This window comes from Xyrauchen texanus, chromosome 44, assembly GCF_025860055.1.
Source record: "Xyrauchen texanus isolate HMW12.3.18 chromosome 44, RBS_HiC_50CHRs, whole genome shotgun sequence".
Lineage (NCBI taxonomy): Eukaryota > Metazoa > Chordata > Actinopteri > Cypriniformes > Catostomidae > Xyrauchen > Xyrauchen texanus.
The window spans coordinates 11,937,633-11,954,954 of record NC_068319.1 but is presented as its reverse complement, the minus strand read 5'-3'; the positions used below and the strand labels follow the sequence as shown (position 1 = coordinate 11,954,954).

The 17,322-nt window shown below is 36.7% G+C and overlaps 1 protein-coding gene across 1 annotated transcript in view; it reads left to right on the top strand.

Moving 5' to 3' along the window:
* The window catches only part of LOC127637112 (endothelial cell-selective adhesion molecule-like), a 55,112-nt gene extending 42,230 nt beyond the window's left edge, over positions 1-12,882 (top strand). The window contains exons 2-7 of the mRNA XM_052118024.1: positions 2,361-2,503; positions 4,930-5,131; positions 7,046-7,201; positions 8,260-8,382; positions 10,705-10,834; positions 10,955-12,882. Of these exons, the coding sequence (XP_051973984.1) occupies positions 2,361-2,503; positions 4,930-5,131; positions 7,046-7,201; positions 8,260-8,382; positions 10,705-10,834; positions 10,955-11,420 (1,220 nt within the window). The 3' untranslated portion in view covers positions 11,421-12,882. The remainder of the gene's footprint in view (positions 1-2,360; positions 2,504-4,929; positions 5,132-7,045; positions 7,202-8,259; positions 8,383-10,704; positions 10,835-10,954) is intronic.
* Positions 12,883-17,322: the final 4,440 nt, after the last annotated feature.

The following is a 17,322-nucleotide window of genomic DNA, read 5'->3' as shown; positions in this document are numbered from 1 at the left end:
GGAACAATTACTATAAAATCAGTTTGTGTAGGGTCTAAATTGCCCTTAATGGTGACAGAGCAAGTTATTGTAGCACTTAAAACATTATGCACATGGCATGGTATATAGAGTTAGGGTGGGAAATGTTTTTTAGTACAAGGGCCATGGACCCATTATTTCTAGTATATTTAAAGTCCAGAAAAGGTTGTGTACTCATTCTAATGCATGATGCACAATTTTTTCAAGTGTATTTGTGACTGGTGGGAATATTCTGCCTGAAGTGTTGCTCTAAACAGGGGTCGTTATTATAAAAAAATATGTAACACTTTTATAGCTACTAAAATTGACTTGCAAAGGCCCTGGGGCCAATTATAGGGTGTAGGGTGTAGGGTGTTCGTGTTCATGCCCAAAAGGGTTTTTGAGCTGGGGCATCACCAAACTAGATTGTGCAACCTTAAAGTCCAGGGCCCCCCAGGCAGTCAAGGGCCCCCTGTTAGTCAAGGTCCCCTGGGCACTGGCCCCATTGGCCTGGTCGGTAATCCGTCCCTGTTCGGTTACATGTACACTTCAAGTAAGTTCTAACTTATAAATATATAAAGTACGTTTTTCTTGTTTCAAAGGGGGCATGACCCTGAAAAAATAACCACTGCATTAGCATGTGTCAACTGTTGTGTTGTCTTTAAATCCGGTCTCATTAGTGAAGTGCAGTGAACACAAGAGTTATTTTAGTATTTTCTTATTATGCCCATAGCTATTCTAATTATTATTAGTATTTTACCTATATAACACAAGTATTGTTGACGTGAAACTACAGGCCAGAATGATAATAGATGTTAGCCATTGTTGTTAAGTATTTGCTGCTCTCTTCTGGTGCTCAGGCTATATTACAGTACTTTGCATTCGACACTTCGCTAAGCTTATCCCCCATGGTTACCTTTGCTAGCACTGACCAGCTATGCATATTCATTGCACAACTTCCCATTCGAATGAAGATTGCCGTGAACAATGCGGTTTTTGACAAATGTTCTCCTAAACTGAATGGATATGATTCTTACGTGGACTGCAATGTGACATTCCAGAACATATTCATCTGATGTTTTTTTTAAATGGTTAAATAACACAGTCATGTGATTTAAAAACTGTGGAGACTGAATCAGAATTGAGGCAAACTATGATCAAAGTCACCTGAAAAGAGAAAAGTGTTATTTGATAGCGATTACACGCGTGATAGCATTACTACAACTGTGAACTCTTTATTTGCTGTAACCTCTTATAGGACCTGAATCAACACAGATACCGGATAGTTATTGCTTTAATTTACCTTGGAGCAGATTTACATAGAAAAACATACTGTGTGTATCGTCTCTGGTTACCTCCTATCACTATTATAGGTGACCCAACAACAATTAATTTCACATATGTTTTGAATCATTTCTATACAATTATTAATAGAATCAATTACAGATTTTTCTTCTTTTGGTAAACAAAACCAGTTTAGTATATTTAGTATATGCCCAAATCTGGACTGGGCACAACCAGACATTTCCCCCTTTGATCCATAAGATGAAATGTTGATAAAGATTTTCTGTGAAAGCAGATTAGTTTGAATCTTTTATTCATTGGTAATGCCTTTCAGTTTTTATCCAGTGCACTAATAGACTAAATTTCTGAATGGAGAGTAAACAATGGCTTTATATGTCACCACAGGGTCAACTGAAATAATTACAAAGTCCCTGTAGATAGTTTGTAATCAGACTATCACCAGCCTGCAACCGTAACGTAATGTACAGCAGATCAAAATGTCAGAGAAACAAGTGCAAGCAGGTTCTTGTTGAAGGATTAGTGGGTTTACACTCTAATGGAGGGGGATTCGACATGCATGCACACATGGCTTTGAGGGGCATTGCAGTGAGGACATGCTACTCTCTCAGGGTCTGTGGATGTCATTTCTCTCTCTCTGTTTCTCACTTTACCTTCAACTAAGCCTAAAATAAGATGCTTGCCAGTTACGTCACCCATTTTTCCCCCTGCTGAATTTGATCTGAAGTCCTAAAGGACAAGAGGATTTTAGCAGATTCTCTCATATTAGTCTTTGCGTGTGGTACGTATCTACTGTTTTTATACGGGAGCCGAGCCGAAGCACTCTGGCCAAGCTGGCGGAACAGACAGACAATCAGGACAGCTGGATTCAGCTCGTTTACCTCAACTTAGGGGAGTGTAAGTTACTCGTGGTCTTGGATATTCATTTCAAATGAGTGCACCTGGACTTGGGGTGGATTGTGAAGGACATACTAATGCTGAGTCCGTCAACAAGGTTAAATGTCTATATTTTGTGGTTTGTAAGTTGTTAATTGATTTTTCTTTTTGTATTCTCATCCCAGGTGACCTGGCCCAACTTCAGCTGCCTCAAAAAAATGTAGAAGTAATCCAGGGGAAGATGGTAGTGCTGCAGGCTTCTTACACTGGTGCTGAGATTCAGAAAAATACTGTCGTCTGGAACTACATGTCCAACAGCACAGAAATGGTGACTTACTTTTTTGTTATTTAGGTAGATGACAGAAAATTTCAAGCACACTTAAAAAACTATGCATCATGTGGTAACATTTAAATTAACTGCTTTTATTAAAATGTAAAATATTACAACAGAACCTATTTTAAGGGTTAGGCGAAGTAGAAATGTTACTACATTTTACTCTGCAGTGGAAAGAGTGTCCAGTAGTGTGATGTTATTTCATCAAAACCATAATAAACTTTTTTTATTTTTTTTATTCTTGTATAATTGTTATACATGCACTTTTTATTAATTCAAATTAAAAGAATGGTTCACCCAAAAATGAAAATGTTCTCATCATTTACTCACCCTCATGCCATCCCAGATGTGTATTACTTTCTTTTTTTCTGCTGAACACAAATGAAGATTTTTGAAAGATATTTCAGCTGTGTAGGCCCTGACAATGCAAGTGAATGGGTGCCAAACTTTTAAAGCTTCAAAATCACATGAAGGCAGCATAAAAGTAATCCATACGACTCCAGTGGTTAAATCAGTCTTCAGAAGTGAAATGATAAGTATGGGTGAGAAACAGATCAATATAGAAGTCCCTTTTTACTATAAATCTCCACATTCATGCGTATCGCCACCTACTGGGCAGTGAAAGTCTTAAATATTGATCGGTTTCTCACCTACAACTATCATGTTGATCCTGAAGACATGGATTTAACCACTGAAGTTGTATGGATTACTTTTAAACTGACTTTATGTGCTTTTTAGAGCTTAAAAATGTTGGTACCCATTCATATACATTTTAAGGACATACAGAGCTAAAATATTGTTCTAAAAATATGCGTTTATGTTGAGCAGAAGAAAGAAAGTCAAACACACCTAGGATGGCATGAGGGTGTGTAAATGATGATAGAAATCTCATTTTTGGGTGAACTATCCCTTTAATTCAGAGACTACAAGGAATATTTGTTCTTTACAAAAAGCAGGACTTAAGTAGATCGGACACATTTCAAAATGGGATACATGTGATTAACTCTTATTATTGGAAGTTAAAGCAATAAATCACAGGATTTAGAGCATTACTGTGATTTTTGGCATGGTGTAGAGGTGTTATTTTGGCACCATGTGTAGAGCAGTACAATTAAATGTATATTATTAAATAGTTTATCTTAAAATATTCCATTTACTAACCCTGATGCTCAACATAATTCTTCCACCAAGTCATGTAATTCGGTTTATAATGATTGTTTATAATAGTAGATTACATTTCAGCATGTAACATACCATGTGACTAATGTAATATGATGGCTACCTGCTCTTCCTGGTTGCTCGGGCTCTTGAGGTCAAGAGTGTGGCAAAGGTCAACTCAAGAGTGCACATGAACTAAAACCCAGACTTCATTATCATACACACTTGGTCCGACTCGTGCAAGCATTTTTCCAGTGTAGATTCTGCACAGATTTATAATCAAATCTGATAAAGTTATGTTATTCCAAATTAGATTTCAATATGGTCTGGTATTATGGGTGGGATTTCAGTAATTTGCGAATTTTTGCACAGATGCGAAACATTTCAGAACCATCTGTGCATGTTAGTATTTGAGAATTTTTATGGAATATTTTGTGGTTGGAATGTGATTTTTGTTTGTTTAAATGGTTGTGAACTGATTACAAAAATACTAAAAGCACCTCTAAAAATATTCTCAAGATAATTTTGTCATTCAATGGCTTAATTCTAGTGTTTTGGACTCACTGTATTGAATGCACAAAAAGATTTAAGCACGTCATCACAGCAGACCACACTCCCTTCTCACATTGCCTGCTCGCATAGTCCATCTTACCTTAAGAACTAATATAATACCATGATTGAAATGTCCACTCTTGGCAGCAATTGTCTTTCATTTTTGCATGACATAGAATCTCATTGCTTAGTAAGAAAGAGTATTATCTGCAGATTGTAATATCCCTCTATCCAGCTTTTTCTTCATTTGAGATTAACTCAGCACACAGAGGGGTCAGCAGATATGATAATTCCTATAGACGTGTCCACAGCCAAATTCTGTCACTGCATCAGAATGATTATTTCACATGTCTTGAACTTTCGTCAATTTTTATGCATTCATTTTACATTTTTTGTTAACCAGCTTTTGTGTATTTGCTCTTACAGTGTTTGAAAACATTATTTATTTGTATGATTCCATTTGTTGGCACAGAAATTACACACTTCAGCTTTAATTCATGAGATAGAATTTGTAATGAATTTGCCACGCCCCACAAGATGTTGAGTTTTAATCTGATTTGGAATGACAGTAAGAGGAACACAGTAACAACAGAGGAATTTCATTTGTACAACACAGGTGTAAAACTATCCGCATATCCACTATCAGACTATCCTATATACATTTCTAATGACACCCCCCAATCCCATTCCCTCTCTCTCTTTTTCTTTAGATCATCTCATATGTCGGTAGACAGTTAAGTCAGAGCAGAGGCCAGTTTGAAGGTCGAGTCAGTTTTACCCATGCAATGCCAAACAACAACCTGTCCCTGTTTATCAACAACACAAAAGCATCAGACTCAGGACGGTACATGTGCCAGGTGATCATCCCTGGGGCTGCAGGATTCACAGAGGAGCTGACCCTCAATGTGAAGGGTGCGTACGCAATGACACATTGTTGTGCATGAATACGTCAGATGCACAAACAAACACATCATCCCCAAATCCTCTTTCAGAAGTAGTTCTGTGATCGAGGCACATAAGATTTCTTTCACACACGCATACATTGAAACAGTGTTTGAAGTGTTTCCCATAAAGAGCTTTTAAGTTACTGGAAATTGAATGCCTTCTCAAACATACCTGTCTAGCAAAGTTGGGCAAAATTCTGAATTGAAGAATTGGATCCTTTTCAATTTATGAGTTGGAATTTGAATTTGAAAGAAAGAATGAGGAGTTTATTGAATTACAATTCAATGAAATTTAACAAATAAAACAAATAAATGCATCATTCATTTAGTAACACTTTACAATAAGGTACCATTTTTTTGCATAAGTTAACAACATTAGTTAACATGAACTAACAATGAACAATACTTTTTAAGCATTTATTAATTTTAGTTCATGTTAATTTCAACATATAGTAATACATTTTAAAAATCAAAAGTTGTTTGTTACATTATTAACTAACAATGAACAATTATAATTTTTTAACTAACATTAACAAAAATGAATAAATGCTGTAAAAAATATATTTTTTATTGTTAGTTCATGATAGCTAATGCATTAAAGTATTAGTTAATTCAAAAATATAATTTGTTTACATTAGTTAAAAATATAGTTCACCCAAAAGTGAAAATTCTCTCATTAATTAATCACCCTCATGCATCACAGATGTGAGACTTTCTTACTTCTGCTGAACATAAACAAAGATTTTTAGAAGAATATCTCTGCTCTGTAGGTCCTCACAATGCGAGTGAATGGGTACCAACATTTTGAAACTCCAAAAGCACATAAAGTCAGCATAAACATAATCCATAAGACTTCAGGTGTTAAATCAATGTCTTCAGAAGTGATATGATGGATGTGGGTAAGAAACAGATCAATATTTAAGTCCTGTTTTACAATTAGTTCTCCTCCCTGCCCATTAGGTGGCGATATGCATGAAGAATGCAAATCGGCAGAAACAAAAGAAGAATGTGAAAGTGGAGATTTATAGTAAATTTCAATTTTTGTCTGTTTCTCACTCACACCTATCATACCCCTTCAGTGGTTTAATCTATGTCTTCAGGAGTAATATGGAATAATTTGGTGCTGCCTTTATTTGATTTTATGGCCTTCAAATTTTGGTACCCATTCACTTGCATTTTGAGGACCTACAGAGCTGAGATTTTCTTCTAAAAATCTTTGTTTGTGTTCAGCAGAAGAAAGAAAGTCATACACATCTGGGATGCATGAGGGTGAGTAATTAGTGAGATAATCTTCACTTTTGGGTGAACTGTCTTTTTAACTAATGTAAACAAATGGATTTTTGTTGTAAAGTGTTACCATATATTTTAACAAAGTATGCCTATTTATTCCCTGAAATATAGAGCAATATTTTGTATTTTTATTTATGATTATTTTAAACCCGTTCAATACTGTCAGAACAATTAAAAATAGGCTATGCATTAAAGCAGACATTTAAAAAAAAATTTATCTACATGAATTTATTAAATATAATGAAAAAGATAATTATTAAATATTTCAAACTTTTTTTTATCAACAAATAACTTTTTAGCAGTTTCATCTAATGTTTCTAGATCCCCATGTTGTATGTTTAATAACATGTTTATGGGTAATTCATATAAAAATGGATTATTAGAAACTAGACTTGCAATCATTTTAATTATATTTCCTTGAATTCAAATGCCACATTTTCAAACCTGTTTGTTACCTTAATTCAATTTAAATTCAGGAATTTTTATTGTATTTCAAAACGTATTCTCAATTCAATTCTTCACTCCACCACTCTAAATGTTGCAGATTTAAGTATGTTACTACACATCACATGACCCATCCTGTCTCTTTCAGTCCCTCCCTCTGTGCCGGTGTGTCAACAACAAGGAAAGCCAGTTCTTAAAGGAAACGTCACTCTTGCATGTAACTCTGATGGTGGTAAACCAGCCCCCAAATACAAGTGGACAAGGACGAGCCCCATCTCTGAGGTCTTCTTTTCTCCCTCGCTAAGTAAGTCTGTAAACAAACTACATGGCACATCATCAACATCATCATCAGTACCAAGAGTTTAGAGGTGCGTCATTACTTCTGAGCTGTAGTTATCTACCTGGTAGATAAGATATCTGAAAATTCCTTCCCCTACTAGTTTTGGAATGTATGCTGACTGAGCACTTTTTTAGGAACACCTGCAAACCAACTTGATCATGTGATTATCTAATCAGCATATCTTGTGGCAGCAGTGTAATACATAAAGTCATGCAGATACAGGTCAGGAGCTTCAGTTAATGTTCACGTCAAACATCAGAACAGGGGCAAATTTATTGGACAAATGTGATCTCAGTGATTTTTGGTGCCAGACGGGCTGGTTTGAGTATTTCTGTAACTGCTGAACTCCTAGGATTTTCACACAAAATAGTCTCTAGAATTTACTCAGAATGTAGCCAAAAACCAAAACGGACAGAATGCCTTGTTGATGAGAGAGAGTCAACAAAGAATGGCCAGACTGGTTCGAACTGAGAGAAAGGCTGTAGTAACTCAGATAGTCACTCTGTACAATTGAAGTGTGCAGAACAGCATCTCAGAATGCACAACACATCAAACCTTGAGGGCTACAACAGCAGAAGACCACGTCAGACACTTTATTAAGACCATGTTCCTAATAAATTGCTCAGTGAGTATAGTTTTGTTTGAAATGACCGGTGACCTAACAGGTCATTAAGTGGGTTTGACAGAAGAATGGCATGAATACTGATGTGATTTTGGATTGCCATGTTCTTAAACTGTCAGAAAAACATGTTGTGAAATTGTGATCTTACATTTATTTGAGCTGCAATATAGCAGTGTTTCTGTCCTGTGTTTGGGAGAACAAAATCATCACTTTGGCTCCTTTGGGTATATTATGCCTTTAATACTTTATTGGTTGCTATCACACTCTGATCTCTGTGTTTCAAATATTTGATTATGGTTCTGATTTCTGATTTCTTAAAGTCAAATCTTACGGTGATCTTTTGTGTTGTAAGTGTCTATAAGTCTAACTTTAATCATGTACAACTATTGTGTTGTTGTAGATGAAACAGCAGGAACTTTGAAACTGAACAATCTGAGCAGTGACATGTCAGGAAAATACATGTGCACCTCAGCCAACTCTGCAGGAGAAGAGACATGCTACATCAACCTAGAGGTTATTACCTGTATGTATTGCTTTTTTCTCATTAAACAAATGCCCATTCTTACTCTCTTTATTTTTCTTTGTATTTATAATTTTATATGTGTGACCTTGTGTATTTCTTAGAAACACAATTCTTAATATTTGATGACAAAAGTAATCTAAAGACTAAGAAATTGGTACAAATGGGTCAATGACGTGACACATTTTCAGATCTTTAAAATTTGCATTTAAAATTACACGATAAAAAGTTGTTCATATATTTTTTTATGTAAAAGCTGACATTCTAAAAAAATAAATAATTAAAATAAAATGTTGCCATGAGTAGTGCAGAATAATCTTTTATTAATATTTCCTTTAAAAAAAAAAAATACAGTGGATTGGATGCGTTTTAAAACATGATTAATATAAAAAAAAAATGTGTCCACCAAATCAGTCACGTGGTGTAAACTACACGTAGGTTGCCATTTTGTTCTTTATGTTGAACAAAACCATAAAACAGAGAAGACCCCTTTAGACCCTCACGACTGAACGTAAAGTTTTATTATATTTTAATATTTTTAAATATAATACCAAATGCCATTCAACTGATCACAATGTATGGTCAGGACATTCATAATATGAAAAATTACTATTACAAATTGTAAAAATATTTCAGAACTTCTAAAACTACAGAGATCTCATCAAAGAATTCTCCACGTGCAGCAATGGCAGCTTTTCAGATGCTTGGCATTCTAGCTGTCTGTTTGTGCAGATACTCAGATGAGATTTCACCCCACACTTCCTGCAGCACTTGCCATAGATGTGTCTGTCTTGTTGGGCACTTCTCACGCACCTTACAGTCTAGTTGATCCCACGAAAGCTCAATGGGGTTAAGATCCATAACACTCTTTTCCAATGTCTATGTTTCTTTGCCCACTCTAACCTTTTCTTTTTGTTTTTCTGTTTCAAAAGTGGCTTTTTCTTTACAATTTTCCCATAAGGCCTGCTCCCCTGAGTCTTCTCTTTACTGTTGTACATGAAACTGGTGTTGATCGGGTAGAATTCATTGAAGCTGTCAGCTGAGGACATGTGAGGCATCTATTTCTCAAACTAGAGACTCTGATGTACTTTTACTCTTGCTTAGTTCTGACCTTCCACATCTCTTTCTGTCCTTGTTAGAGCCAGTTGTCCTTTGTCTTTGAAGACTGTAATTTACACCTTTGGTATGAAATCTTCAGTTTTTTGGCAATTTCAATCATTGTATAGACTTCATTCCTCAAAAGAATGATTGACTGGTGAGATTCTTGATAAAAGCCATTTCTTTTTTGCCATTTAAGACATGCCAGTCTATTGCATACTGTAGCAACTTAAAAACAAACACAAACACAATGTTAAGCTTCATTTAACGAACCAAATAGCTTTCAATAGTTTGATAAAAAGGCAAATGATTTTCTATGACCAAATTAGCATTTTAGCAATTCTTGAAAAATAAAAATTGAGAACTTTTTTTTTAATTAATTATTCTGTTTACAATCATGTATTCAAGGTACAAGGAAGGAATCTGAATAAATTTTACTTGATGACATGACATTTGTAAAGTCATTAAATAAATCGTTTGTAGAAAATTAAACCAAATTGGACCCAAAGTCTACATTTCTTATGTTTTAAACTAGATTTGTATATATTTTTCCATTTTTACCACCTAGGAAAGCCTTAAAGGAATATTCCAGGTTCAAAACAAGTTAAGCTCAATCGACAGCATTTGCAGCATAATGTTGATTACCACAAAAAAAATTATAATAATAATTTTGACTCGTCTCTCCATTTCCAAAAAAGGAACAAACATTGAGGTTCCAGTGAGACACTTACAATGGAAGTCAATGGGGACGATTTTTGGAGGGTATTATAAAATATAATTTTATTAAAGCACTTACATTAATTAGCTTTTGTATTATTTGAGCTGTAAAGTTGTTCACATAGTCAGTTTTACAGTCATTTAGGGTTCGCTGAAATTACATCATCATGTTAACAAAGTTGTAAAAGTGGCTCTAACTTTACACAGAAAATTAGTGAGCGATTTGATCACACATATTGTTTATGTCTTGAGGCTATACTTTTGAAACAGTGAGCATTTTAATGTTTGCAGGTTGGCCCCATTCACTTCCATTGTAAGTGTCTCACTGTAACCCAGATTTTTATTTACATTTTCTTTAAAAGGAGGGACAAGTCTAAATGTATTTTTGTTGTAATCAACATTATGCCACAAATGCTGTCGATTGAACTTAACTTGTATTGAACCCGGATTATTCCTTAAAGTCAATGACCCATAAATTATGTTTAAACTGTCTTGTTCTTTTTTGTACAGCGACTAATGCCGGTGTGATCGCTGGTGCTACGGTGGGTTGTGTTGTGGGTCTTATCCTGATTATTCTTTTCCTCGTCTTCATATGGACAAGAAGAAAAGACACAGAAGAAGATCTGGCCAATGAAATCAAGTAAGACTGTTAGTAACTAAGTTATTTTTAGAGGGACTATTATTAGAAAATGACAAATGTGTTTATCCATGTGTGGAACATCTAAGAAGAATGGACGCTAACTGTTGTTGTGTGTAACAGGGAGGATGCCCAGGCCCCCAAACGTGTCTCATGGGCCAAGAGTGGCACTGGATCTGACATAATTTCTAAAAACGGCACCCTGTCTTCCATTCACACCAGCCCGCACCCACAAGACATCCACAACCATCACCATTATCCTCACACTCACTTGGCTTCAGACACTGCTTCCATCATCACTGCTACAGGCAGCACTACCGGGTATCACTCCCACCCTCCAGCCGATTCCACCCTGGAACGTACATTGCCAGGCTACAACACCAACCCCACCCTGCCTCGTGGGCCCACAGGACCCCCAAGCAGCAATGGAGGTTCCCTGAACACTTCCATGCCCCGGACAGCCTCAGCGCAGCCTCAGATTCCACGTCAACCCATACTGCCCACCACGGTAACTGCTGCCAACATCTCACGCATGGGAGGGGTCCCCATTATGGTGCCAGCTCAAAACCAGGCTGGCTCTCTAGTTTAGGTTTTTGCTGAACCTCTGAAGGTAAAGGAGAGAGGAACCTCATATCTTTGGTCACACAAACTGAAGGGCATTCGATTTGTCGGAAAGGATGAATTTGCAACCGATAAGCTTATTGCCTCTGAATGGAAACAGTGCAGTATGATGTCATTTTCTTTATTTACATTTTTTAATTTCAAAAATGTAAACAAATATATGTAAAGATGTTGACTTAATAATGCTCATTTAATTGTTTTATACATTCATTGTCAGATGTTTTTCAAAAGTATTCCAGAAAAGCCTCTACTTACTGTAAAGTTGAACCTTGTTATACAGTGAACGACTACACACTTAAAATTATTCACATTTTGTTATGAAAAGAATGACTCTGCATTTATTTTATTGTTGTTGTTGTTGTTGTTGTTACTGCTTTATTGAATGTTATTTTGCAAACAAAAGATGCTAACTTGCCTTGAAAAAATGAAAGGTCTATTCCATATTATTTACTGACACTCCTATTGTTTGCCAGTTAGAAGAATTACGTTTACGTATATTTAAAGGGAATTGTGCGGGCATCTACTTAAAGAGTGATATTATATCATTATGTTGCTATACATTTGCCTTTTAAATGTTTTTGGCCAAATATATTTAGAAACAAATATGTGTCGTTAGCTCTTAGAGATATATGATAGCTCTCTTTTCAATTTAGAAGTGATAAATACATTTGGATGTTGCTTATTTATATAGTGAAAAAAGAACGTTTTTTACTCTGAGGATATTTAACAACTTTGTTAGTACTGATAATGCATGTACACAGTGACTAATTATACATTACATTACCTTACGGTAAATAAGGTATTTATTTCTCATTCTATGTCAGTGGATATCATTTCATGTCAGCAAATAAATGGATGTTCTTTTTATATGATATAGAGTAAACATGACTTTTCTCCAGATATGGTATACTGACACGAAACCAAAGATTTCCTGTTATATTTTTGTTGATATGAGACAACTTGTTAGAATTGCAGAGTTCTTTTTGTTATGCTTACCAGATCAACAAGACTGATAACTTGCTGTCATCACATTTACAGCTGAGAATTGTCTGCCCCAACAAATTTATAGTAGCTTAAGAAATATGTGGCACCAGCACACCAATGTAAGGCTTACCCCCATTTTTAGGCTGCATTTTGAGGACACAATGGTAAAAGCCCTGTTCTGGGGATAAACAAAAAGTTGAGACAGACTTCAAATCCAATGAATCACAATAGCTTATCTGTGAGTATGGCATAAATCATAGTCTTATTGTATTCGGTTTCTTAAGTCATAAATGCTGTATCTCTTTAAAGAAATGCTTGTATTTACTCCACTGTTTTGAAAGCACAAAATCTCCATCTTTCATTAGAATTATTTTTTCTTTTTTCAAAGACAGAATTTCTTGATAACAAACAGTATGTATATATATATATATATATATATTATATATTACACCATACATTGACTTTACTGTCAATCACTTTGCCATCTGGAAACTGGATAAACTCAAACTGCTTTGTATATAAGACATCTACACTCTATTGACATGGTGGAACTTTGTATTCATATTTTTGAATAAAAGAAACTAGCTGTAAAAATGCAGTTTCTACATTTATTTACTAATATATACATACACTTACCGGCCACTTTATTAGGTACATCTGTACATACTTATTCATGTGATTTTCTAATCAGCCAATCATGTGGCAGCAGTGTAATGCATAAAATCATCAGGAGCTTCAGTTAATGTTCACATCAACCATCAGAATGGGGATAAATTGTGATCTCAGTGATTTCAACCATGGCATGATTGTTGGTGCCAGACGGGCTGGTTTGAGTATTTCTGTAACTGCTGATCTCCTGCTGAGATTTTCACGCAAAATGTAATGCCATCTTGTGCTTGGCAGATGATTGCCTATCTTAAACAATAACTTAAACAGGCAGTTAAAAAGGTTTCATTTCTGTCATCATTACTCAACCTCATGCTGTTCCCCACATTCATTTCTCTCCTCTGTGTAAGACAAAAGATTTTAGGTAGAATGTCAGTCACTGTGCACTGTTCATAAGTCACCATTCACTTTCACTGCAGCTTTTTTATTTTTCTCTCCATACATTGAAAGTGAATACTGAGACTAACATTCTGCCTAACATCTCCATTTGAGAACCACAGAAGAAAAAAAAAATAGTCATGGGTTTGCAAAAACTTGGAAAAGCTAAGTGATGTCAGAATTTTCATTTTGGGTGAACTGTCCCTTTAAAATTCAATGCTCACAAGTTTAAATTAGAAATAAAATGCACTAAACATGTTAACAGATGAAATCCTAAAAGAGAGGACCTTGTTGCTAAATCAGTTATGATGTTTACTGAAAGATAGTAACATGTATATTAAAGAAAGATAATAAAATTATATTTTGAATATTATGTATGTATTAGAAAATACCTGTATAGCCTACGTCAGATGATGGAGATGAGGGATGTAACAGGTGTTAAGCAGGGTGAGGAGTTCTGTTTAAAGCGTTCTCTCTTCTCATTCTATGCAGTTCTGGTAGCATTACACACAAAGCAAAGTCTTTCTAGTCAAAGGTGCTGTTTTACAAGGGTGCGTCATGATGTGATAACGTAAAACTAGATCACTCCAATGCTGGGCACTTGCACTGTAAAACAGGAGTGAATGTTTTATCATGACACTTGCTTGCAGAGAAGCGATATAACCTTTTTATCCTCAGTGTGCACTCAGGAATAGTCCATGCGGGATCAGCATATACACATATATACATGTGAAGCTGTATGTTTTACAACCATATTAATCACATTTAAGCCTCTTAAAAATGTAGGGTGACACATTTTTAGAAGAAGTCACCCCTTGTGAGTGGTTGGCTGAGGTGCCATCTGTTGAAGAAGTACTGAAAGCGATCCAGAGTCTGAGACCGGGAAAGGCACTAGGCAGAGATGATCTCCCAGGCGAATTGCTGAGGGAGGGTGGCGTTTGTGCACAGACTGCGTTACATGACATCATAACAACAGTATGGACCACTGGACGTGTTCCACAGGATTGGAAGGATGCCCTGGTGATCCCCCTCTTTAAGAAGAGGGACTGTTAGACTGTAACAACAACAGGGGCATCTCACTCCTCAGTGTGCCGGGAAAGGTCCTGGCAAAGATTATTCAATATTGCCTCGCTAGGCACGCTCAGGAGAGGCTTGCGGAGACCCAATGTGGTTTCAGGAAAGGGTGGCCCTGCACAGATGCAATATTTTCTGTCCATCTGCTACAGCAGAGGTGTAGGGAATTCCAAAAAGACCTACATCTCTACTTTATTGACCTGGTCAAGGCCTATGATATACCATCAGTAGGCCTGGGCTCTGGGTTGTTCTTCGTGCTTTCGGAGTCCCTGACCCTCTGCTCACGATCATTAAGGACCTTCATGATGGTGAGCGGGCCGGGTAAAACTACGTGGCTGGGAGTCCGAGCCATTTCCTGTACACCTTGGGGTGCGACAGGGATGCCATCTTGCACCCACATTATTTAAATTCTATTTTGACCACGTAGTTTGTGAAGCCTTCAATAGATCTATCGGAGGAATTTCCATCTGGTACAGATACAATGAGAGACTGATTGATGCCCGGGTGCGGTCAAGGGATGGCTCCCTATTGCTCAACCATGTTATGTATGCCAATGATCTGGTAATTGTTGCTCACACCGCTACCTAGTCAAAAATATAGCTTAGCTACTGAAAAGCTACTTGATTTAAAAACTAGCGAAGCTACCACCTCGCTACTCAGAAATGTAGTTAAGTTAATAGCTTTGTTGTTTGTAGCAAAGCTACTGCCCATCACTGCTGTTGACTAACACCATCAACTCTTGGTGAAAAATACTTTGTGCTCCCACACATAATCCGTTTTGATAGACTCATCTCAGTAGCTTCAATATAAACAGGGAGTTAGATGACAAAATGCGGAGAGCAGAAAAGGGGTGGGGCTGAATCTAGGTGAATAGGCCAAAGGGAAACTAATGCATTTCATTGGGCACTCGCTTATCACCGTTTGACAACAGCAGTTTAGCGAACTGTCAAGAATCGGTTGATTTAATTTAAAAGGAGAGAGCATTTGTGTCACCCTGTGCATTTGTGGATCACAGCACACATTTGTGGATGCTGAAACATTCCAAGCTGCAAAGAAATACACACAGGTTCACAAATAGGTGGACTCAACCCACTGTCTACTCAAGCCCATCAGATAAGGGCCATATTACTAGAGGTCTGCACAGGCCTTAAAATGATACCCGACCCGTACCAGAGACCGTATGCATGACTCTACCCGTCCCGAACGATGAAATTGCTTACTCTATAATTTCTTCTCCTAGCAAGTACTGTTGCAATAGGCTGTTTATATGCAAGCATATAGGCAAGATTCGTACACAGTTTTAACAAGACACAGCAGCCCCTTAGTACACTAGAGCAAAAGGGGGAAAAAGCATTGACTACTGTTTATTTGCTGAAAAATCACCTGATGCAGAACAATCTGGATTCAAATTAAACACTGCAACACACACCTCCATGCAGCCTGAACTTGTTTAGAACGTAGAATCTTTGTGACAACTGTGCAGAAAACAATATAGATGCAGCACAATGAATGAAACAGAGCGCAGGTGTCTCAACATGCGTTTTTGACAATTTGAAGTTCTTTTTAACTTGACAAGGTGCTAAAATATGCCGGTCCTGCGAGAGACTCTGAAGAAAAAGCGAGACGCAGTGCAAATGTCAAAGACATTCATCCAGCATGTGTTTAAACAATGGGAAAACAGGACAGACGGTGCAAAAAACTCTAACTCGTCCGTTCGTGCGTGTCTGTGAGTGAGAGTGCGTGCGAGAAACAAGTTTGGTAAGCCTGTTTAATTTTTCATTAATTACAAACCCGAACCCAAAATCCAACTTGACAAACTGACCTGAATCCGGCCCGAAACCTGTTGGGTTCTCTGGTCCCAGGTTGCAGACCTCTATATATTATTGACCAATCCAAGGAGCTCTAACCAATTCTAGCACTTTATAGCTTCAACCAATCATGTTTTATTTTAGAATCATGGTGAGATCACGCCAAAGTAGAGAGTCAGTCCAATGGCGGCCATCTTTAGGAATAGTCTGGCACCGTCGAAAGAATTTAAGCACCACTTTGACAGCACCATTGAGAAATAATCTCCACTTACACTTACACATTCTTCTTCTTTTGTTTTTGGTGATTCGCATTCTTCATGCAAATTAACACCTACTGGGCAGGGAGGAGAATTTATAGGGAAAAAAGAACTTAAATATTTATGTTTCTCATCCACACCAATCATATTTCTTCTGAAGGTATAGATTTAACCACTGGAGTCTTATTGATTATTTATATGAAGCCTTTATGTGCTTTTTGGAGCTTCCAATTTGGTACCCATTCACTTGCATTGTATGGACATACAGAGCTAAAATATTCTTCTAAAAATCTTTGTTTGTAATTAGCAGAAGAAAGAAAGTCATAAAACATCAGGGATGGCATGAGTTTGAATGATGAGAAAAATTTAATTTTGTGTTAACTATCCCTTTAAGTTATTAGTATTAAGCTTATGCAAAACACCTTATGCAATCCTAAGCTGCGTACACACTGCCAGCGACTTTATCGCTGCAGGTCGCCAGTGGCTGGCGGTGAAGTCGCTAGTGGGTGTTCCCACTACTGGTTGCCTAGTAACGTTTATAAATGACATTCACGGATGTCATTCCATTGCTGTTGACAGCGAATCTCTTTTCTTGCCACTAAAAACAAACATTTTGGAGGGAAAAGACTAAATATAAATGGAATCAGTACATAAAATGTTTTATTTCAAAGATGAATGAGAAACAAGGCGTGCTGTTTGCCAG